The sequence below is a fragment of the Salmo salar genome, chromosome ssa24 (genome assembly GCF_905237065.1).
Source record: "Salmo salar chromosome ssa24, Ssal_v3.1, whole genome shotgun sequence".
Classification (NCBI taxonomy): domain Eukaryota; kingdom Metazoa; phylum Chordata; class Actinopteri; order Salmoniformes; family Salmonidae; genus Salmo; species Salmo salar.
The window spans coordinates 17674957-17697546 of record NC_059465.1 but is presented as its reverse complement, the minus strand read 5'-3'; the positions used below and the strand labels follow the sequence as shown (position 1 = coordinate 17697546).

The window sequence follows — 22590 nt, the reverse complement described above, 5'->3', positions numbered from 1 at the left end:
ATGAGTCATGTCTGTATTTGTTTTCAATCCAACACACAGCACATGTATGTGCAAATCCTATGTGTTTGTGTTCATAGTGGTCGTATATCTCTATGTTTACAGGTGGACATCCACATCATGACCCAGCCCCCATCTGGAGACTGGGTGTACTTTGACACGGAGCTGACCAACAGCAGCGGCCGCGTGTCCTTCATCATCCCAGAGAGCAAACGGCTGGGAGTTGGTGTCTATCCGGTCAAACTGGTGGTCAGGTGAGACTGGGAGTTGGTGTCTATCCGGTCAAACTGGTGGTCAGGTGAGACTGGGGGTTGGTGTCTATCTGGTCAAACTGGTGGTCAGGTGAGACTGGGGGTTGGTGTCTATCCGGTCAAACTGGTGGTCAGGTGAGACTGGGGGTTGGTGTCTATCCGGTCAAACTGGTGGTCAGGTGAGACTGGGAGTTGGTGTCTATCCGGTCAAACTGGTGGTCAGGTGAGACTGGGAGTTGGTGTCTATCCGGTCAAACTGGTGGTCAGGTGAGACTGGGGGTTGGTGTCTATCTGGTCAAACTGGTGGTCAGGTGAGACTGGGGGTTGGTGTCTATCCGGTCAAACTGGTGGTCAGGTGAGACTGGGGGTTGGTGTCTATCCGGTCAAACTGGTGGTCAGGTGAGACTGGGGGTTGGTGTCTATCTGGTCAAACTGGTGGTCAGGTGAGACTGGGGGTTGGTGTCTATCCGGTCAAACTGGTGGTCAGGTGAGACTGGGGGTTGGCATCTATCCGGTCAAACTGGTGGTCAGGTGAGACTGGGGGTTGGTGTCTATCTGGTCAAACTGGTGGTCAGGTGAGACTGGGGGTTGGTGTCTATCCGGTCAAACTGGTGGTCAGGTGAGACTGGGGGTTGGTGTCTATCCGGTCAAACTGGTGGTCAGGTGAGACTGGGGGTTGGTGTCTATCTGGTCAAACTGGTGGTCAGGTGAGACTGGGGGTTGGTGTCTATCCGGTCAAACTGGTGGTCAGGTGAGACTGGGGGTTGGTGTCTATCCGGTCAAACTGGTGGTCAGGTGAGACTGGGGGTTGGTGTCTATCCGGTCAAACTGGTGGTCAGGTGAGACTGGCATCTATGGCACGCTCTTCTATGGCCTCTTTCAGCCAATCCAGTCCTGAGGCCTGATAAGTGGTGACCTCGCTTTTACATTTCTCTGATATCTTTTTTTATTCTGTTTCTTAATTTCTTTCCATTTGTATCCGTCTTTCCTCCTCCATCATTCAATTATTTTGTCTCCCATCACTGCCAGGGGGGACCACACATTTGCAGACAGCTACCTGACAGTGCTTCCCCGTGGGACAGAGTTTGTGGTGTTCAGTATAGACGGCTCATTTGCTGCCAGTGTGTCCATCATGGGGAGCGACCCCAAAGTGCGCGCCGGAGCAGTCGATGTGGTCAGGTAATATGCACCTGTCATCACTAGGTGGATAGTCATAACCACCAAAATGATTGATCTGTTTTTGTTTCTATAACCCATTGTATTGCACTCTCTCCACTCTTTCTTATACTGTTTGATTTGTTTCCAGGCACTGGCAGGACCTGGGCTATCTGATCGTCTATGTGACAGGGCGTCCAGACATGCAGAAGCAGAGAGTGGTGGCCTGGCTGTCTCAGCATAACTTTCCCCATGGCATCGTCTCCTTCTGTGACGGCCTGGTCCACGACCCACTCAGACACAAGGCCAACTTCCTCAAGTCACTCATGGAGGTCAGGATGGGAGTGGGGGTTGGGGTTGGGTGGTGGGTTTCTGGAGGGGACTGAAGGTGGGTAACAGGCTGGGGTAGGTTCAAAAGTAGTTGAGGGCTAAGGGGAATGGTGCAAAATGCATGATGGGGGACAATGAAGGGTGAAGAGATGATTGAGGAGATGGGGCAAACAAAAAGATGAGAGATTTAAGAAAATAAGTTGTCTTGGTCAGAATTTATAGATGACACTTAATTTGCTGGTTCCACAGGCTCACATGAAGATCTTTGCTGGCTACGGTTCTACCAAAGACATTTCCGTCTACACCTCCATCGGCCTCTCTCCCTCCCAGATCTACATCATTGGCCGACCCTCCAAGAAGATGCAAGCTCAGTGCCAGGTACGATACACATGCACTTCTGACATTTGAGTTTAGTCCTGGTCCTGTAGTTTACTATATGCAGCACACCATTACATTTTATGACTGTCTCTTTCCCCTGCCTGTCCCAACAGTTCATTACTGAGGGCTATGCGACCCACCTCTCTCAGCTGGAGTACAACCAGCGCTCCCGGCCACCAAAGACCAGCAGTGCCCGCATGGTCCTACGGAAAGGCAGCTTTGGTCTGGGTGCAAAAAGCGACTTTCTGCGGAAGCGGAACCACCTGCTGCGCACCATTTCCGCCCAGCCGACCACCAGCTCGTCCACCGGCAGCGGCCACAGCAGACCAGAGCGCACACAGAGCCAGTCAGACAGCCACAGCCACAGCCAGCACGGCCCGGGACCAGCCCAGCGCAGCATGAGCATGGCAGCAGGCTGCTGGGGCCGCAGTGGCAGCACCAAGCTGGAACCTGGGATTTTCAACCCAAAGTAGGGTTAGAGAGGTAGATAAGAGAGGGAGGATAAGGAGAGTGTGTAAAGTTAGAGAAGAAGAGGATGAAATTGAGAAAGGAGGGAAAGCCTGTAAAATAATTAAATAAATTAAGATGACAAGTCATTTCAAGATGGGAGAGAGATGCTGAACATAGGCTTTCAAGGCTCTAAATATAGAGACAGGAAGTAGAATGAGAGAATACAGCATTGAAAACCTTAGGTGCTACGAATCAGTCTTTGTAAAGCGACACCATCAATATACCTGAATCAACAAAAATCTACGGTCAGAGGCTCTTTTTACTTCAGACAGTGATACAATGGAGAAAAGCCTTTTTAAGAAGCATCTTATTTAAGCAAGGAACATGCATGCACAACACACAAACCATTGGCCAACAATAGCAAGAGACTCCTAAAGAAAAAGTTGCATATTGTTTTAGTGTTTATTTATCAATGTCTGTAATATCACATCAATATACATAGTGTATGTCCTGGACTGGGGCTTCGGAGTGAAGCTGATTCCATTCTGTGGTAATTCAGCGCCCCCATGCTGCAGGTTTGGGTTAAGTCCTGATAGATCAATGTCCCCCATCTTCCACCCTGGGTTATACAGGTGTGTTTTATCCTCCTTGTACCATGGCAGTCTACAGTCTCCATAACCACACAAATACAGCCAATATAGAATCATGGCATTTCTAGAGCAGCTGCAATACTCCCAAGGTTGTGTACCAATTGCTCTTTGGTTACAGTTGAGAACCCAATTATTGTCTGTGCTATCATACAGAACATGTTACATTAGCTATAGGCCACTGCAATCATTGCCTACACAACAGGTATATTTATAGATATCACTTTCAGGGCAAACTTGTATTACTGTAAGGTGATGTGCCAAAGTAGGCCGTATGAAATTGTATACTATATGTGAAGGGATAAGCTGAATCCAAGATGTCCTTTGAGACGGGCTGAAACTGCTCTGTGGACCTCGTTTGGGATGATTGATTGTATAGTTGAAGATGATCAAGGCTTGTCTATAGTATTGTATGTTGAGCTGGGGTCAGGTCTACCAAGGGGCCATTATCTTGTATCCTCTTCACACTGAGGAGATACACAATCACATTCAGGATACACTTTTTCATTCTTTTTAGATAGATATAAATGTATATATACTTTTTTTTGTGAACTTAAGTGTTTTAGTTCTGTTAACTACGTAGTGTTTCATTTTCTAGGTTGTTTTCTCAAGCAATCATCCGCAGCAGCCAATACACAGCAGAGGTATTTGCCTTGCACAGTATTGTATTTCTACCAGATTGACTGATCATGCAAATCACAAGACTTGTATTAATGTATCTGCTATTATTACAGTGCATTCGGAAACTATTCAGACCCCTTGACTTTTGCCACATTTTGTTACGTTGTTATTCTAAAATGGATAAAATTACATATTTTCCTCATCAATCTACACACAATACCCCATAATGACAAAGTGAAAACCGGTTTTTATAAATGTATGCAAATGTAAATAATAAATAAAATGTAAAGGACATAAGTATTCAGACCCTTTGCTATCAGCTCAGGTGCATCCTTTTTCCATTGATCATCCTTGAGATGTTTCTACAACTTGATTGGAGTCCACCTGTAAATTCAATTGATTGGACATGATTTGGTAAGGCACATGTTCCCACAGTTGACAGTGCATGGCAGAGCAAAAAACAAGCCATGACGTCGAAGGAATTGTCTGTAGAGCTCCGAGATAGGATTGTGTCGAGGCACAGATCTGGGGAAGGGTACCAAAAAATGTCTGCAGCATTGACGGTTCCCAAGAACACAGAGGTCTCCATCATTCTTAAATGGAAGAAGTTTGGAACCACTAAGACACTTCCTAGAGCTGGCCGCCCGGCCAAACTGAGCAATCGAGGGAGAAGGGCCTTGGTCAAGGAGGTGAACAAGAACCCAATGGTCACTCTGACAGAGCTCCAGAGTTCCTCTGTGGGGGTGGGAGAACCTTCTAGAAGGACAACCATCTCTGCAGCACTCCACCAATCAGGCCTTTATGGTAGAGTGGCCAGACGGAAGCCACTCCTCAGTAAAAAGCACAGGACCGCATGCTTGGAGTTTGACAAAAGGCACCTAAAGGACTCTCAGACCATGAGAAACAAGATTCTCTGGTCTGATGAAACCAAGATTGAACTCTTTGGCCTAAATGCCAAAGGTCACATCGGGAGGAATCCTGGCACCATCCCTACAGTGAAGAATGGTGGTGGCAGCATCATTCTATGGGGATGTTTTTCAGCGGCAGGGACTGGGAGACTAGTCAGGATCGAGGGAAAGATGAACGGAGCAAAGTACAGAGAGATCCTTGATGAAAACCTGCTCCACAGCGCACAGGACCTCAGATTGGGGTGAAGGTTAACCTTCCAACAGGACAACAACCCTAAGCACACAACCAAGACAACGCAGGAGTGGCATCGAGACACGTCTCTGAATGTCCTTGAGTGGCCCAGCCAAAGCCCGGACTTGAACCCGACCGAACATCTCTGGAGAGACTTGAAGATAGCTGTGCAGCAACGTTCCCTATCCAACCTGACAGAGCTTGAGAGGATCTGCAAAGAAGAATGGGAGAAACTCCCCAAATACAGGTGTGCCAAGCGTGTAGTGCCATACCCAAGAAGACTCAAGGCTGTAATCGCTGCCAAAATATAAAATGTACAAGTATTCAGACCCTTTACTCAGTACTTTGTTAAAGCACTGAGTAAAGGGTCTGAATACTTGTACATTTTATATTTTGTTTTTTTATTTATAATACATTTGCACACACAACCTGTTTTTGCTTTGTCATTACGGGATATTGTGTGTAGATTGATGACGGGAAAATAACTATTTAATCAATTTTAGAAAAAGGCTGTAACATAATGTGTAAAAAGTCAAGGGGTCTGAATACTTTCCAAAAGCACAGTACAATATATTTAGAAAATATGAAATACAATCACTTCCTAAGCTGTAAATAAGGCATTGAATGATTATGCACATAGACAATACTATTGAGGTTCAATTGGGAGTCATATGTTGAAGCCTCCGATGAACAATTTGTAGATTGTAGATAATGTAAAAAATATGCTTTGGAAAGTAGGAACATAGAGTTCAGATTTGTTCAATAATGTTGATTAATAATTTAAGATGATTAATAGTCAGTTTATCGTTCAAAATATTTGTACTTACTTGTTTCAAACCTGTGTAGAACTATAACAGTAATCGACCAATGAGAATTGAAATGTTAGTGAAATGTTCAATATTACCCACACACATGCCACAGCAGCAGATCCACCATAGAGAAAGAATGCCACAATGCATCGACAATCAGTTAAGCAGGCACATGCAGAGAAACAAAATGTCTTTGTGCCGTGTGATTTAAGACATACGGGTATAAACATGATCATAGAAAATTGTTTAGACAAATGGCATCTTGGTTGAACTGTTATTACATTTCTTGCGTGATCCTGGGGAAATAAGGAAGACTGTGTGAGGGATGTATGGGGAGGGAGGACCATCATGGTGAAGTGGGGTCTTCTCAATCCAAACAGATTGATCTGGTAGGGAATGAATGAGGCACCAGACTGTCTATTGCTCTATTTATACTGCTGTATTTAAACAGGCAGACCCATTCTGATCTTTTGGCCAATTAAGGGAACAAGAGCTGATCTAATTGGTCAAAAGACCAATTAGTAAAAAAGATCAGAAGTGGGCTGCCTGTGCAAACACAGCCAACCTGGCACTAACGTTCACACTTTGTCCTGATCTTGTTCACATTCTGATTGTGGTCTGATTGTCATCAGACCTTCCTGATCACCTCCGTAGGTAATTAGGCACACATTGTGTCTGTATATCAATCAAGGGTAAACAGATATGGTCAAATTATCACTGTGTTAAATCATCGTTATAACGGCCTCAAATTATTGACAGGTTGATTTATGGCATCAGTAATTGTCTTAAAATAAATAATTGTTTTTTCTTTTTGAAAGAATAGCTGTCAAATATTTTTCATGCAGGGAGGCACCAGCTAATCTGTTCACAATGCGGACACAGTGGCAGGATGAGGCACTTTGGCTGCGTTTAGACAGGCAGCCCAATTCAACAACAACAAAAAATCCACTAATTAGTCTTTTGACCAATGACATCAGATCTTTTTCAAGATTGGTCAAAAGACCAATTAGATGAAAAAAATATCAGAATTGGGCTGCCTGTGTAAATGCAGCCATTGATGGGATTCAATTATCTGGCCAGGTTTACCCCGGTGGGAAGAGATTGCAGTCTGCTCAAAACAGAAGTGATGTAGCCTAGGCTAGATAAGGCACGTGGAGTAATGAGTAGGATTCTGTGTTTTTGCATGCAAAAGTGATCGCTTTTAATAACGCTTTTCTTGCCTTCCCAATGAAAACTAGTTTGAAAATTGTTACATATATTTTGGGAAAAAGAGCTGTATGTTTCTGGATGATACAGCATGCTTCCTTGTTGACAACATGGCCGAGCTACGCAGATTACTGTTCAATTTTTAGAAGGGCGCTCCTCCCTCATCGCTTTTGCCCGTTCACTTCACGGGCCATAGACCAGTGCACCGACGCTCAGGTTAACAGAACTCCCTCATTGTAATACAATATCTAGAAGCGACAAACCTTGATCAGATAGTGATTGGATCATATTGATCAAATCATAAAACTCGCATGTTAAAACACAAGGTTTGAACGAGGCTATTGTGAACCCTATGTTCTACAATCCTTAGTTAACCACCAAGTAATCTCATACATATATGAGATCATGCTATTCCTGTTCAATTTCCGACTCTAGGCACATTCCAGGGTGACTCTGAAAGCATTGCCCCAAATACACATAAACATGCAACAGGCATGGTAAATATGCAGTCAGTTGAGCTGGAGGGGCTTGTGGGGTAAAGCAATGCAGTTGTAACTGATACTGTAGTAGGCTACAAGTCACTGTCCATATGATATGGTTACCTTTTCTTTAAGTAGCACATAACTCAAAGGGCAACCCACAGTGATGTCTACAGAGAAATCCATGACTCTTTCTGTGCATCCTGACAGTGAAATTGGATAAGACAGTTTAGCACATCCAGCTAAAAGAAAACATGCACCCTTCTAACAATTAGTACATGGCTGCTCTTTAAAGCACTGTCCTGCTCCAGAGATACTGTATCAGTCAACTGGACATTGACACCTGGGGAATGTAAAGGTAGATACGTGCAAACATCAGTTAAACTCAGACACCTCTACACAAAGACAATCCCCATAGTTATCCTACTGGCAAATGCAGATATTACCAGAGGCCTTATAGTACATTTCCCTTTTTGCCTTAAATTTGCTGTTTCCCTGTTCTGACTCATGCCTCTGGAATAATCCTCCAGTAGAATTTGCTGTATGGTCACTGAAAAGGACCATTATTTACCAATGAGACGTTGGTATGACTTTTATGTCTGGTTGGTTGTATCGACGGGGAAATAGTATAAATGTACATAGGAATATATTACAAATAAAACTACCTGCACCCGTATCATATCAAGCCTCCACTCTGCACTTAAAAATGTTTCATCTCACGCTTATTGAAATGGCAATGCTGACCGAATTTGATCACATCAAAATGACCTTACCTGGCTGTAAAAATGTCCCAATACCTTGGCTATATACAGTATCAACATACTTTGTATTACTCCTGAAGTTTTAGACAGTTTTATTTTACCCATTCTTTGTGTTTCCATGTACAGTGTATAAAGTAAGTATGAAGAACAGAAATTAAATGTGTGGGTTCTTGTCTCTACATTCTTTTAATGGCAGGTGTAAGACTAGGTTTTTAACCTGTAACTGAAATAGTAAATATCTGATGCACACAGCGATGGTAAAGGATAATTATCCCCCCAAAAAATACTCTTATACTGAGCAAAAATACAAACGCAAACATGCAATAATTTCAAAGATTTTACTGAGCTACAGTTCATAAACTCAGCAAAAAAAGAAATGTAATCTCACTGTCAACTGCGTTTATTTTCAGCAAACTTAACGTGTAAATATTTGTCTGAACATAAGATTCAACTTCTGAGACATAAACTGAACAAGTTCCAGACATGTGACTAACAGAAATTGAATAGTGTGTCCCTGAACAAAGGGAGGTCAAAATCAAAAGTAACAGTCTGTATCTGGTGTGGCCACCAGCTGCATTAAGTACTGCAGTGCATCTCCTCATGGACTGCACCAGATTTGCCAGTTCTTGCTGGGAGATGTTACCCCACTCTTCCACCAAGGCACCTGCAATTTCCCAGACATTTCTGGGGGGAATGGCCCTAGCCCTCACCCTCTGATCCAACAGGTCCAAGATGTGCTCAATGGGATTGAGATCCGGGCTCTTCGCTGACCATGGCAGAACACTGACATTCCTGTCTTGCAGGAAATCATGCACAGAACGAGCAGTTTGGCTGGTGGCATTGTCATGCTGAAGGGTCATGTCAGGATGAGCCTGCAGGAAGGGTACCACATGAGGGAGGAGGTCTTCCCTGTAACGCACAGCGTTGAGATTGCCTGCAATGACAACAAGCTCAGTCCGATGATGCTGTGATACACAGCCCCAGACCATGACGGATCCGCCACCTCCAAATCGATCCCGCCCCAGAGTACAGGCCTCGGTGTAACACTCATTCCTTCGACGATAAACGCAAATCCAACCATCACCCCTGGTGAGACAAAACCGTGACTCGTCAGTGAAGAACACTTTTTGCCAGTCCTGTCTGGTCCAGCGACGGTGGGTTCGTGCCCATAGGCAATGTTGTTGCCGGTGATGTCAGGTGAGGACCTGCCTTACAACAGGCCTACAAGCCCTCAGTCCAGCCTCTCTCAGCCAATTGCGGACAGTCTGAGCACTGATGGAGGGATTGTGCATTCCTGGTGTAACTCGGGCAGTTGTTGTTGCCATCCTGTACCTGTCCCGCAGGTGTGATATTCCGATGTACCGATCCTGTGCAGGTGTTGTTACACGTGGTCTGCCACTGCTGTCCGTCCTGTCTCCCTGTAGCGCTGTCTTAGGCGTCTCACAGTACAGATATTGCAATTTATTGCCCTGGCCACATCTGCAGTCCTCATGCCTCCTTACAGCATGCCTAAGGCACATTCACGCAGATGAGCAGGGACCCTGGGCATCTTTCTTTTGGTGTTTTTCAGAGTCAGTAGAAAGGCCTCTTTAGTGTCCTATGTATTCATAACTGTGACCTTAATTGCCTACCGTCTGTAAGCTGTTAGTGTCTTAACGACCGTTCCACAGGTGCATGTTCATTAATTGTTTATGGTTCATTGAACAAGAATGTGAAACAGTCTTTAAACCCTTTACATTGAAGATCTGTGAAGTTATTTGGATTTTTATGAATTATCTTTTGAAAGACAGGGTCCTGAAAAAGGCGTGTTTCTTTTTTTGCTGAGTTTGTATTTCATTTGACTGATTTACTTATATTCTTTAGACTCTAATCTATGGATTTCACATGATTGGGCAGGGGCCCAGGTGTGGATGGGCCTGGGAGCCATAGGCCCACCCACTGGGGAGCCAGGCCCAGCCAATCAGAATGAGTTTTTCCCCACAAAAGTGGCTTTATTACTGACGACCCCACAGGTTAAAAAGCCGGATGTGGAGGTCCTGGGCTAGCATGTGGTCTGCGGTTGTGAGGCTGGTTGGACGTACTGCCAAATTATCTAAAATGACATTGGAGGTGGCTTATGGTAGAGAAATTAACATTATATTATCTGGCAACAGTTTTGGTGTACATCCTGCAGTCACAGCAGGCCGATTGCATGCTCCCTCAAACTTGAGACATCTGTGGCATTGTGTTGTTACAAAACTGGACATTTTAGAGTGGCCTTTTATTGTTCCCACCTGTGTAATGATCATGCTGTTTAATCAGCTTCTTGATATGCCACACCTGTCAGGTGGATGGATTATCTTGACAAAGGATAGAATGCTCACGAACAGGGATGTAATCAAATCTTTGCACAAAATGTGAGCTAAATAAGCTTTTTGTGCATATGGAAAATTTTGGGGATCTTGTCTTTCAGTGCATAAAACACAAGACCAGTACTTTACATGTTGCATTTATATTTTTGTTCAGTGTACATGGTAAAAAACTATAAAGTAAACAGCATTACACAGTTGACTTGGGTTTTTGGGTTCAGTTTGAATGCATGTATAATGGGATTGAATAATAAAACATTGACAGTCAGGCCGTCATGACCATTCTGAAGTTGCATTCAGAGAAAGTCCAAAGTGAATTGTGATGAAAGGTTGCTGGTCAAGTAAAATCTAAATGTTATTACATTTAATATGAGCAATTAAATGTAAAGTCTGGCCAAACTTTATTTAAAGTGTGACCAAACATCATATGATTGAGTCACAGTACAGTCATCGATATGCACAGAAAGGGTTGTTTTTCACTTTCATTTTCGATACATGTAGTGATCATGTCACAGCCAAATATTCACTGGAGTTTTATTCTCCTGTCCCATCTATACAGAATAGTATAAATGGCTCCTTCCTCCTTTCTACCATAACATTGGCATCAGGGGTGATCCTCTACCTGTTCCATCCTAGTTTCTTCTGAAAGGAGTTTCTGTCTCCCTTTGTGGCTTGCTGTGACAAGATTGGAGGGTATATATATATATTAGGTAGGCATTTTTGGGGGGTAGAGGAAAACATTTTATTTTAACCCCCAAAAGCACACACAGCTACGTGGCCTTTGATGGTTTTCCATTTACCTTGTTGATCTCTTTGTGTCTCTCTTTACTGACAATCTCTTCAATGATCTCTCCTTCTCCCCTTATCAGCCTGAAAAACAAAGGTAATATAATTTTACTTTATACACAAGGAATAAAAACCAGCACAAACCCAGCCCATATAGGAATAGAGAGAAACTACTGAGCCATAGATGCCTTGGGAACATTCATGTTGTCTATAGCGTTGGTGTACCTGGTGCGTCCAGTCTCAGGATCTACCACCCTGCGGATGACACTCTGCTTAGCCTCACTCCTCCTTCGTTAGGGGCCTCTTGGTGGATAGCCTGGCTTTCTGCTCATCTGTCATTGCTAAAGAATGGACAAAACAAAAGATCCATCTGCTCAGCTTTATGTTTGGCTTTATTTTCCATTCCTTGTTGAGCTAGGTAACAAAGAAACATCCAATAATTGACAACATATGACAAAATGCTATTGCTCGCCTGAGGTAGTGTGGTCTATAGCTTATGAGATAATCTATCTACTGAGAGTTTATCTGTATTTTTCGTAGCTGTTTACATACCACCACAGACTGAGGCTGGCACTACGACAGCATTGAGGCTTCTTAACAGCTTCTACCCCCAAGCCATAAGACTCCTTAACATCTAGTCAAATGGCTATCCAGACTTTGCATTGCCCCCCCCCCCCCCCAATTACACTGCTGCTAGTCTTTGTTTAATAACTCTACATACATGTACATATTACCTCAACAAACCGGTGCGCATCCCACTGTATATATAGTCTTGCTATTGTTATTTTACTGCTGCTCTTTAATTACTTGTAACTTTTGTTTCTTATTCTTATCTGTATTTTTTGAAACGGCATTGTTGGTTAGGGGCTCGTAAGTAAGCAATTCACTGTAAGGTCTACATCTGTTGTATTCGGCGCATGTGATTAATAAAATTTGATTTGAACATGTGAGACAGCTACAAGTCTAAACTCAACAGCTGGCGCAAATTCCCAATCGATTTCATTAACCATACCTGGTCCGTGATCTTCTGTGCTATCACCAGTCTGCCACAGCTCCAGGAAGGGCTGGGGGCACTGCCTAGAGGCTGAGGGGGGTCTGGAGGGGGCATCACATCTACAAGCAGGGATGCTCTGCTTTCTTCCAATTGCTTTAACTTCATATTTTTTCTTCTTCTCCAATTTCATCTCTTTCTTCAACTTTCTTTTCTTTTTTAACTTCTTGAATTTTTTTCATTTTTTCCTCCCTCTTGGCCTTTTCATCACTTGAGGAGGACGATGAGTATGAAGAGCTTGACAAGGAAGATGAGGAACTTTTCATTTTTTCTTCCCTTCTTTCCCAGCTGAAGCAGACAAAGGTATAACAAAGGTACACTGTCAGCATTGATAATAAAATGCATTGCCATATTGTCTGACACATTAGATAATAGATATGTCTGTGTGGGGATGTGCATTGTCTGAAGCACTACACATTGTTGAACACGAAGTTGAATTGCATTTAATTCTACGTCGGTTAGAAATGAGCGTTTGTAGACCCACTTCCTCGCTTACCTCATTCAAAATAAAAGTCCTGTACGTGCGCCATAGGTGGAATAACTTGTGGGGGACTTTTATTTGGACATCAGGTAAGCAGAGAGGACGTGGGTCTACAACATACCAACGTTTGGAAAGTCAGTTTAATAATACGTTACTTTAGATAGTTTGACAAAAATTCCCCCGTTTTAATGACCAACCGTCCTAGTAAGTTGAAATGGAATTGTTATCAACTTCTGGCTTCCCACGGACTGTTTTTGTACAACCCAATACAAAAAGGAGGAACTCTAGCAGCTATACACATTCCAGTGTGACTGTTTAACGTTACCTGCCTTCTACTACTATTAATGATGATTTAATAATCGAGTGACGAAAACCTTGGTTCTTGCTGAGAGAATGTGAGGCTTTCTTTAAAGGGGTCGGACTTGCACTGCTGCTGGACGAGGATGAAGAGGAACGTCTTCGCTTTTTCTTTTTGGATGTTTTTTTTCTTCCTCTGCCTTGTCTGCTCGTATCAGCGGAACTGTCGCGCGATCTACTGCGGCCCATGGTCGAAAATTTATGCTAACGTTAGGTCAATGAATTAGTCGTATGTCTCTAAAAAAAATGCCGATGTTTCTAGAAATAAATGGAGAAATACAAAACATGTCCACTCCAACAAAAACAAAAAATTGATTGTGCAACTGTTTTTATTCCCCGATGCTTTTCCGGATCTTTAGGAAGTATGTCTGCTTCCTGTTACGGTCATCTTGCACACTGATCATATACTGCTCCAAAAAATAAAGGGAACACTTAAACAACACAATGTAACTCCAAGTCAATCACACTTCTGTGAAATCAAACTGTCCACTTAGGAAGCAACACTGATTGACAATAAATTTCGCATGCTGTTGTGCAAATGGAATAGACAACAGGTGGAAATTATAGGCAATAAGCAAGACACCCCCAATAAAGAAGTGGTTCAGCAGGTGGTGACCACAGACCACTTCTCAGTTCCTATGCTTCCTGGCTGATGTTTTGGTCACTTTTGAATGCTGGCGGTGCTTTCACTCTAGTGGTAGCATGAGACGGACTCTACAACCCACACAAGTGGCTCAGGTAGTGCAGCTCATCCAGGATGGCACATCAATGCGAGCTGTGGCAAGAAGGTTTGCTGTGTCTGTTAGCGTAGTGTCCAGAGCATGGAGGCGCTACCAGGAGACAGGCCAGTACATCAGGAGACGTGGAGGAGGCCGTAGGAGGGCAACAACCCAGCAGCAGGACCGCTACCTCCACCTTTGTGCAAGGAGGAGCAGGAGGAGCACTGCCAGAGCCCTGCAAAATGACCTCCAGCAGGCCACAAATGTGCATGTGTCTGCTCAAATGGTCAGAAACAGACTCCATGAGGGTGGTATGAGGGCCCGACGTCCACAGGTGGGGGTTGTGCTTACAGCCCAACACCGTGCAGGACGTTTGGCATTTGCCAGAGAACACCAAGATTGGCAAATTCGCCACTGGCGCCCTGTGCTCTTCACAGATGAAAGCAGGTTCACACTGAGCACGTGACAGACGTGACAGAGTCTGGAGACGCCGTGGAGAACGTTCTGCTGCCTGCAACATCCTCCAGCATGACCGGTTTGGCGGTGGGTCAGTCATTGTGTGGGGTGGCATTTCTTTGGGGGGCCGCACAGCCCTCCATGTGCTCGCCAGAGGTAGCCTGACTGCCATTAGGTACCGAGATGAGATCCTCAGACCCCTTGTGAAACCATATGCTGGTGCGGTTAGCCCTGGGTTCCTCCTAATGCAAGACAATGCTAGACCTCATGTGGCTGGAGTGTGTCAGCAGTTCCTGCAAGAGGAAGGCATTGATGCTATGGACTGGCCCGCCCGTTCCCCAGACCTGAATCCAATTGAGCACAACTGGGACATCATGTCTCGCTCCATCCACCAACGCCACGTTGCACCACAGACTGTCCAGGAGTTGGCGGATGCTTTAGTCCAGGTCTGGGAGGAGATCTCTCAGGAGACCTTCCGCCACCTCATCAGGAGCATGCCCAGGCGTTGTAGGGAGGTCATACAGGCACGTGGAGGCCACACACACTACTGAGCCTCATTTTGACTTGTTTTAAGGACATTACATCAAAGTTGGATCAGCCTGTAGTGTGGTTTTCCACTTTAATTTTGAGTGTGACTCCAAATCCAGACCTCCATGGGTTGATAAATTGGATTTCCATTGATTATTTTTGTGTGATTTTGTTGTCAGCACATTCAACTATGTAAAGAAAAAAGTATTTCATAAGATTATTTCTTTCATTCAGATTTATGATGTGTTGTTTAAGTGTTCCCTTTATTTTTTTGAGCAGTGTATAATTTTATGAGCCGCCTATAATAAGGCCAGAGTATTTTGGCTAACAATTGTCAGAATATTTTTTCTTATTATTAATAGGACTGATATGACATCAAGATTTATATCATACTCAAAACTATTTATCACCTCCTCTAAGGGTTGAAATAGAGGGTTACAATTATTGAATGATGTGATATATCTTATACAATGGAAATAGAACGGCCTACCTGTAAATCTTTGCAATAGAGATTATATATCATAGTAAGACTGATGTGTGTCTGTTGCAGAGCTATGTTATAAGCACCTGTTCACCCCCCAAAAAACCACAACATGGCAATACAGTAATGAAGTCCATCCATTTGCAATAACATTTTATTTAAAAATTATATTTACAAAGGTATTTTTGAAACACTGTAAATGTAAAGCTTATAGACTTGTTTTTTCTAACATTTCATAACTCTAGCCCTTAATCCTCTTAACTCACAGTGCTTGTGTGATCTAAAGGGTATTGTGGAGATAGACATAACTGTCTATTTCTTGCCGGTCTCCATTGCACTTTTTAATGCTTTTAACATATTTGACAAATGAACGCAGAGAAATAAATAAACAGGTTGTTCAAATTCACCTAAAACCAAAGGGTCTCATAGAAAGTACATTAAAAAAAATAATACAGTGGCTTGCGAAAGTATTCACCCCCTTGGCATTTTTCCTATTTTGTTGCCTAACCCAACCTGGATTTTTTTTTCATTTGAGTTACACAACATGCCTACCACTTTGAAGATGCAAAATATTTTTTATTGTGAAACAAACAAGAAATAAGACAAAAAAAGAAAAAACTTGCACATGCATAACTATTCACCCCCCCAAAGTCAATACTTTGTAGAGCCACCTTTTGCAGCAATTACAGCTGCAAGTCTCTTGGGGTATGTCTCTATAAGCTTGGCACATCTAGCCACTGGGATTTTTGCCCATTCTTCAAGGCAAAACTTCAAGTTGGATGGGTTCCGCTGGTGTACAGCAATCTTTAAGTCATACCACAGATTCTCAATTGGATTGAGGTCTGGGCTTTGACTAGGCCATTACAAGACATTTAGGTGTTTCCCCTTAAGCCACTCGAGTGTTGCTTTAGCAGTATGCTTAGGGTCATTGTCCTGCTGGAAGGTGAACCTCTGTCCCAGTCTCAAATCTCTGGAAGACTGAAACAGGTTTCCCTCGAATTTCCCTGTATTTAGTACCATCTGTCATTCCTTCAATTCTGACCAGTTTCCCAGTCCCTGCTGATGAAAAACATCCCCACAGCATGATGCTGCCACCACCATGTTTCACTGTGGGGATGATGTTCTCGGGGTGATGAGGTGTTGGGTTTGTGCCAGACATAGCCTTTCCCTTGATGGCCAAAAAGCTACATTTTAGTCTCATCTGACCAGAGTACATTCTTCCATATCTTTGGGGAGTCTCCCACATGACTTTTGGCGAACACCAAACCAAGCAATGGCTTTTCTCTGGCCACTCTTCCGTAAAGCCCAGCTCTGTGGAGTGTACGGCTTGAAGTGGTCCTATGGACAGATACTCCAATCTCCGCTGTGGAGCTTTGCAGCTCCTTCAGGGTTATCTTTGGTCTCTTTGTTTCCTCTCTGATTAACGACCTCCTTTCCTTTTCCGTGAGTTTTGGTGGGCGGCCCTCTCTTGGCAGGTTTGTTGTGGTGCCATATTCTTTCCATTTTTGAATAATGGATTTAATGGTGCTCCGTGGGATGTTCAAAGTTTCTGATATTTTTTTATAACCCAACCCTGATCTATACTTCTCCACAACTTTGTCCCTGACCTGTTTGTAGAGCTCCTTGGTCTACATGGTGCCGCTTGCTTGGTGGTATGCCTTGCTTAGTGATGCTGCAGACTCTGGGGCCTTTCAGAACAGGTGTATATACTGAGATCATGTGACAGATCATGTGACACTTAAATTGCACACAGGTGGACTTTATTTAACTAATTATGTGACTTCTGAAGGTAATTGGTTGACCCAGATCTTATTTAGGGGCTTCATAACAAAGGGGGTGAATACATATGCATGCACCACTTTTCAGTTTGTAATTTTTTGAATTTTTTGAAACAAGTTATTTTTTAAATTTCATTTCACCAAATTTGGACTATTTTGTGTATGTCCATTACATGAAATCCAAATAAAAATCAATTTAAATTGCAGGTTGTAATGCAACAAAACAGAAAAAACGCCAAGGGGGATGTAGTAGCTGAATGGCTGAGTTGTATTAGTCTGAAATGGTAATAGTCTGAAATGGCGGGCGGAGATTATAAAAGTGGAAGGTACCAGCAAGTTGAGAATCCTAAAGCAATCACGTTTCGATCTTTGTCTGTGTGCACTGGAGTTCGCCGAGTTGCTCAGAGTAAAAAGGGAAGGGGTGGCGGGATGGAATGTGTCACTTGATGGAGTAAGTTATGGCCTGTTATGAAGAGGCTACCATGCGGATCCTCTCAGCGGGAGTCAGCAGGAGGTTCTTAGCTGCCTTGATTGTGTTCTTCATAAGCATGGCCACTGTCATGGGTCCTACTCCTCCAGGCACTGGGGTAATGAAGCTAGCCTTTTGTCTCACACCTACACAGGGAGAGATAAAGGGTGAGTGTTGCAAAGAAAATGTGTGTAAGAACACAGTAGGTGTCAGGATAAATGTAAAATAAGACAAATTGTGAAGTCTGTCTAGATTAGAAACTCCTACCTTCAAAATCCACGTCCCCTACAAGTCTGTCCTTGCCAGTCACATGGTCATGCACTCTGTTTATTCCAACATCAATAACGACTGCTCCTTCTTTGATCATGTCTGCGGTGATGAGGTTTGGAATCCCTGAGATTAGGAGAGGGTTTAGAGTGAGATCAGTTTATAAGAGACCCACCCAAGACAACCTCCTCAAGAGATACAAAAATAGCTCTATAAACTTACAAGAATATGCTTACAGATATGCAGAATAAGAGAGACAGGTATTAGACAAGGTAAAGATATATCTTCAGTAGGAGGAGAGGATCCATACCTGCAGCAGCAACAACGATGTCTGCAATTCTTGTGTGCTGACGAAGCTGTTCCTTTGGTGTGTAACGGTGAGAGATAGTGACCGTGGCATCACCTGCAGAACCAAAAAATAAGTAAATGCCAGGGCCAAGATCCACAAATTCCCTTTCAACTTCAATATTTCAACTTCAATATTTCAACTTAAGTGAAAACCCTGTATTGTCTCTATTACCCATTGTTAATCTACCTTCACATACACCCTATTACTGTAGGCCCTAGTTATCCTGACATCATTACTCACCCCCTGGCCTCTCATGGCGTCCATCAGAGTGCAGCAACATGGCAATGGGCATGCCCACATTCTTGGAGCGTCCCGCTACCACAACATTCTTTCCAAGGGTAGGAATTCCTGGGAACCGGAGATAAACAGTCAGTGACAGAGTTGACACAGTCTAATTCCATTCATATAACAGAGGGAGGTGAGAGATTCCTCCCACTACCTCACCTGTGCGTTTGATGATTTCCCAGACTCCCCAGGGAGTGGCGGGCAGCATGGTGGACTGGTCCAGGCACATGCGGCCCACATTGACCACATGGAAGCCGTCCACATCCTTGTCGGGGGACACAGCATTACAGATGCGCCGCTCGTCAATGTGTTCTGTGAGAAGACAATGAGAGTGATGGTTACAAGTCAACATATACATGGATGTTGTACAGTAAATAGGCCAAATCATTCAAGGATATGCCCATAATAGCCATAAATACTCAAAACAACAGCTTCAAACTGTCATTCCTTCTTTGTCCCTACCCATATGCACTTTCCAAAGCAATGCCTCGCCACCTCGCTCTAAAGCCACTACTTACCTGGCAGAGGCAGTTGCACCAGCAGGCCGTCCACCCGGTGGTCTGTGTTGAGTTTGTAGATCAGGTCCATGAGTTCATCCTCAGAGATACAGGAGGGCTTCAGGATGGTCTCACTGCTGATACCTGCAGAGAAGAAAAAGAGAGAGGAATTATGAGCCCATTATATCCCCAACGAATATGAGCAGTGCCATAGATGAATGGAGACCAGGAAGAAAAAGGGAATTAGAGAGCAACACTGAAGAGTCATAGCCTTCATAAAATTGTTTCAAAGTCATGTATGTACAAGTCAAACTGATGTATGTACACTGCTGTGTAGAGTTCAGCTCCAGCACAGATAAGTAAAGTATTGAGTGTGTGTGGTTACATACCAACATCAGCTGCAGCCCGGGTCTTATTCAGGACGTAGGAGTGACTGGCTACATTATCTCCTACAAGGACCACGCTCAGGTGGGGTCTCCTGTTGCCAGTGGAGACCCACTGTTCCACATCGGTCCTGGCCTCCTCCCGGATCTGACGGGCCAACTTCCTGCCTGAGATGACCACAGCTTCCTGTCTTTAGAATCGGAGGCAGATGTTAAAGGACAGCAGAACATATAAACAGTCAGGGGAAAGTATACACTGTGGTGGGCACATGACTTATAGTTCTGCAGACTAGTTGTCAATCCCAAAGTGAGAGTGCATGGCATTCAACCAGCAAGGTGTGCCGCCATAAGCCAGCGATGGCCAAGTACAGTCACACCAAGTACAGGGCTCCTGGGTTACCCATGCATGAGGAGTATGGCGGCTAAAAATAGCAAGACATGAGTTACAATGTGGCTCAGGCTATTTAAGAAACGTATTGGAAACCCCGGGCTTCAAGTCAACTGGTTGGCCTTAGTGTGGAGTGCAGGGTGGGTGAATATGAAACCTGAATGCTGCTCTATTCACATTCATGTCCAATGTGTTAAACTAGATAGCAGTGCTTATGTAATAGCATGCACACAGAGGAGTAATAACTGAGGAGTAATGAGCCATCCACAGTGATGTAACCATCCCTTGATTCTGCCACAAGTAATTAAAGACCCATAGACACATTCAACTCTTCTATGGGGGCAGGATAGCAGGTCCTGGAGGAGACTCCACTACGGCATGACATTTGGCAACAACACCCCCACTGCCCAGCTTCCAACATGCACAGAGAGCATGAACATAATGTTTTAGACAAAGTATTTTTGGACAACCTTATTTGAAATGTGTTGAGTTCTCAGCAAACAGTTGACAACTGACAATGTTAATGAGTAGTTAACCTCTGACAGGATAAAGTACATGAGTGACCATCACAAGCAATTGGAGAATGCAAATGCAGAGCGGACTCAATAGGCCTTAACCTAAGAATTCACCTTTGACAAAAATGCATATACTTTTCTCACTTTGCTGCCTTTCCTCCCAGACCAGTTCTACTTCACATAGTACCAGTACCATGATAGGACAAGGATTTGCAGCAGCCCCAAATAATTAAGATTGTTAACTTTGAACTAGAAGCCAAGCCAATGTGTTTTAACATGTTTCCCAGTTATGGATGGATCAGCAAGGCTGTGCCAACTCTGTTCCCAAGTATGGGCTTTGTCTTGATGAACGGTTGAAATGTAGCCCCAACAGCCCTCAAACTCAACTCTGCATGTTTTCATTGTTCCCCTCTAGTCAGTGACTGATTTAAACCTGTGACACCAGGTGTGTGCAATTCATTACCAGGTAGAAGAGAAAACCAGCAGGCTCCAAACCTCTAGGGTAAGAGTTGAGTATCCTTGCCCAACAGGTTTGCCTTCATGTAACTTGTAATATACATGTAACTCAAGTATACAAGGTCTGTGTTGTTATGGTTTTATAAACTAGTGTAAGGGTTTAAAAAAAATACTGTCCTATGTTGACCATAACCTACTACTCAAATGCATCATGAATTTGCATGCTCCAAAAGAGACTCATCTGTGCTAGATTAAAAGTGGCTAAATCAGTTGTGATGTAAATCATGTGCATAGTCACACGTGGTTTATGTTTCTGGGTGACTGGGTGGAACATTACTTTGCCATAAGGAACGTGCTGCATTATTAAGGCATGCCTCAAATAAAACAGGGGTTCTTGGAATTAATCGAATACGTTTAGGCAAACAGTTACAGCACATAATAGTCTGCAAAAGCCAGTTTTAAACACACAGGACATGAGAATACTGATCACTTTGGTTGGTGACAACGTTCCCCCATTGGGAACTTGCCTGCCTACAATACACACAATGCAAGTGCTCTGTGCGATTTCATCAGCCATGCAGAATTGCAGTGATAAAAGGCATAACGTTAGAGGGCGTATTACGAAGATCATTGATTCAATATCGCTCTTCGCTACAATGTATCATTTAAAATGTTACATAACGTTGTCATCAAAGCACAACCAGAAACGTTGTATCCGCAGAGACATCAGGTAACAGTGTACAGGATAGAAAACAAACATAAGGGAAAGTGTCGAGCTATGGGTAACGTTAAATATCATTGACAAGGAGAAAATACCGGGTAGGCTACCTTCCAAAAAGAAGAAGCATTTTTCATAACGAAAGAAAGTAACCTATCATAGTCCTCCAAGACAGATAAGCAATCTATTTGATATCTCAATGTTAATACATACCTTGATGCGGACATATATAGACTGCACACTTGATGCTTAGATTGCTGGCAGAATTTTCTCAGAGCTCTCAGCGTTGCCATGTTTACTGATCTTGATAAGTAATCCACAAATGAGTTAAAGAAGAGAGGAGCGAGGGAGACTGGAGGAAGTAAACCCGGTCTGAAAGAGCACCGCCTGTAAGGAAGTTAGAGAAGGCTCGAGATGTTTTAAAGGCTCATGTCCCCCTCCAGCGCTGGCTGCTGGCACTGAGCATATTGTCAATACGTCAGTTTCTGGGCATGGGCCGCACCTCTAAATGGGTCCTTCTATTAACCAGGTAGGCAAGTTGAGAACAAGTTCTCATTTACAATTGCGACCTGGCCAAGATAAAGCAAAGCAGTTCGACAACATACAACAACACAGAGTTACACATCTAGTAAAACAACACACAATCAATAATACAGTAGAAAAATAAGACTATATACAATGTGAGCAAATGAGGTGAGATAAGGGAGGTAAAGGCAAAAAAGGCCATGGTGGCAGAGTAAATACAATATAGCAGGTAAAACACTGGAATGGTAGATTGGTAGTAGAAGAAAGTGCAAAGTAGAAATAGAAATAATGGGGTGCAAAGGAGCAAAATAAATAAATACAGTAGGGGAAGAGGTAGTTGTTTGGGCTAAATTATAGATGGGCTATGTACAGGTGCAGTGATCTGTGAGCTGCTCTGACAGCTGGTGCTTAAAGCTAGTAAGGGAGATAAGTGTTTCCAGTTTCAGAGATTTTTGTAGCTCATTCCAGTCATTGGCAGCAGAGAACTGGAAGGAGAGACGGCCAAAGGAGGAATTGGCTTTGGGGGTGA

The 22590-nt window shown here is 43.6% G+C and overlaps 3 protein-coding genes across 14 annotated transcripts in view; 1 reads left to right on the top strand and 2 right to left on the bottom strand.

Annotated features, from left to right (window-relative positions):
* The window catches only part of LOC106585272 (membrane-associated phosphatidylinositol transfer protein 2), an 89456-nt gene extending 86602 nt beyond the window's left edge, over positions 1–2854 (top strand). For all 12 annotated transcript variants that reach the window (XM_014171320.2, XM_014171314.2, XM_014171322.2 and 9 more), the window contains 5 exons: positions 103–251; positions 1278–1427; positions 1555–1735; positions 1983–2111; positions 2225–2854. In XM_014171320.2, coding sequence (XP_014026795.1) covers positions 103–251; positions 1278–1427; positions 1555–1735; positions 1983–2111; positions 2225–2584 — 969 coding nt within the window. In that variant the 3' untranslated portion in view covers positions 2585–2854. The remainder of the gene's footprint in view (positions 1–102; positions 252–1277; positions 1428–1554; positions 1736–1982; positions 2112–2224) is intronic.
* A 7092-nt stretch (positions 2855–9946) lies between these two features.
* Positions 9947–13724, bottom strand: LOC106585271 (ADP-ribosylation factor-like protein 6-interacting protein 4). The gene is given in 6 exon segments (XM_045707089.1): positions 9947–11247; positions 11373–11442; positions 11584–11640; positions 11642–11699; positions 12371–12697; positions 13265–13724. Coding segments are annotated over 5 exon segments (414 nt in total). The 5' UTR covers positions 12543–12697; positions 13265–13724; the 3' UTR covers positions 9947–11190.
* Positions 13725–17275: 3551 nt separating this feature from the next.
* LOC106585270 (bifunctional methylenetetrahydrofolate dehydrogenase/cyclohydrolase, mitochondrial) lies at positions 17276–22018 on the bottom strand. The gene is made up of 8 exons (XM_014171313.2): positions 21750–22018; positions 19466–19650; positions 19098–19220; positions 18739–18891; positions 18535–18642; positions 18256–18348; positions 17946–18071; positions 17276–17824 (listed from the first exon to the last, which is right to left on the bottom strand). The coding sequence occupies exons 1-8, from the start codon at positions 21827–21829 to the stop codon at positions 17676–17678; spliced, it is 1017 nt and encodes a 338-aa protein (XP_014026788.2). The 5' UTR covers positions 21830–22018; the 3' UTR covers positions 17276–17675.
* Positions 22019–22590: the final 572 nt, after the last annotated feature.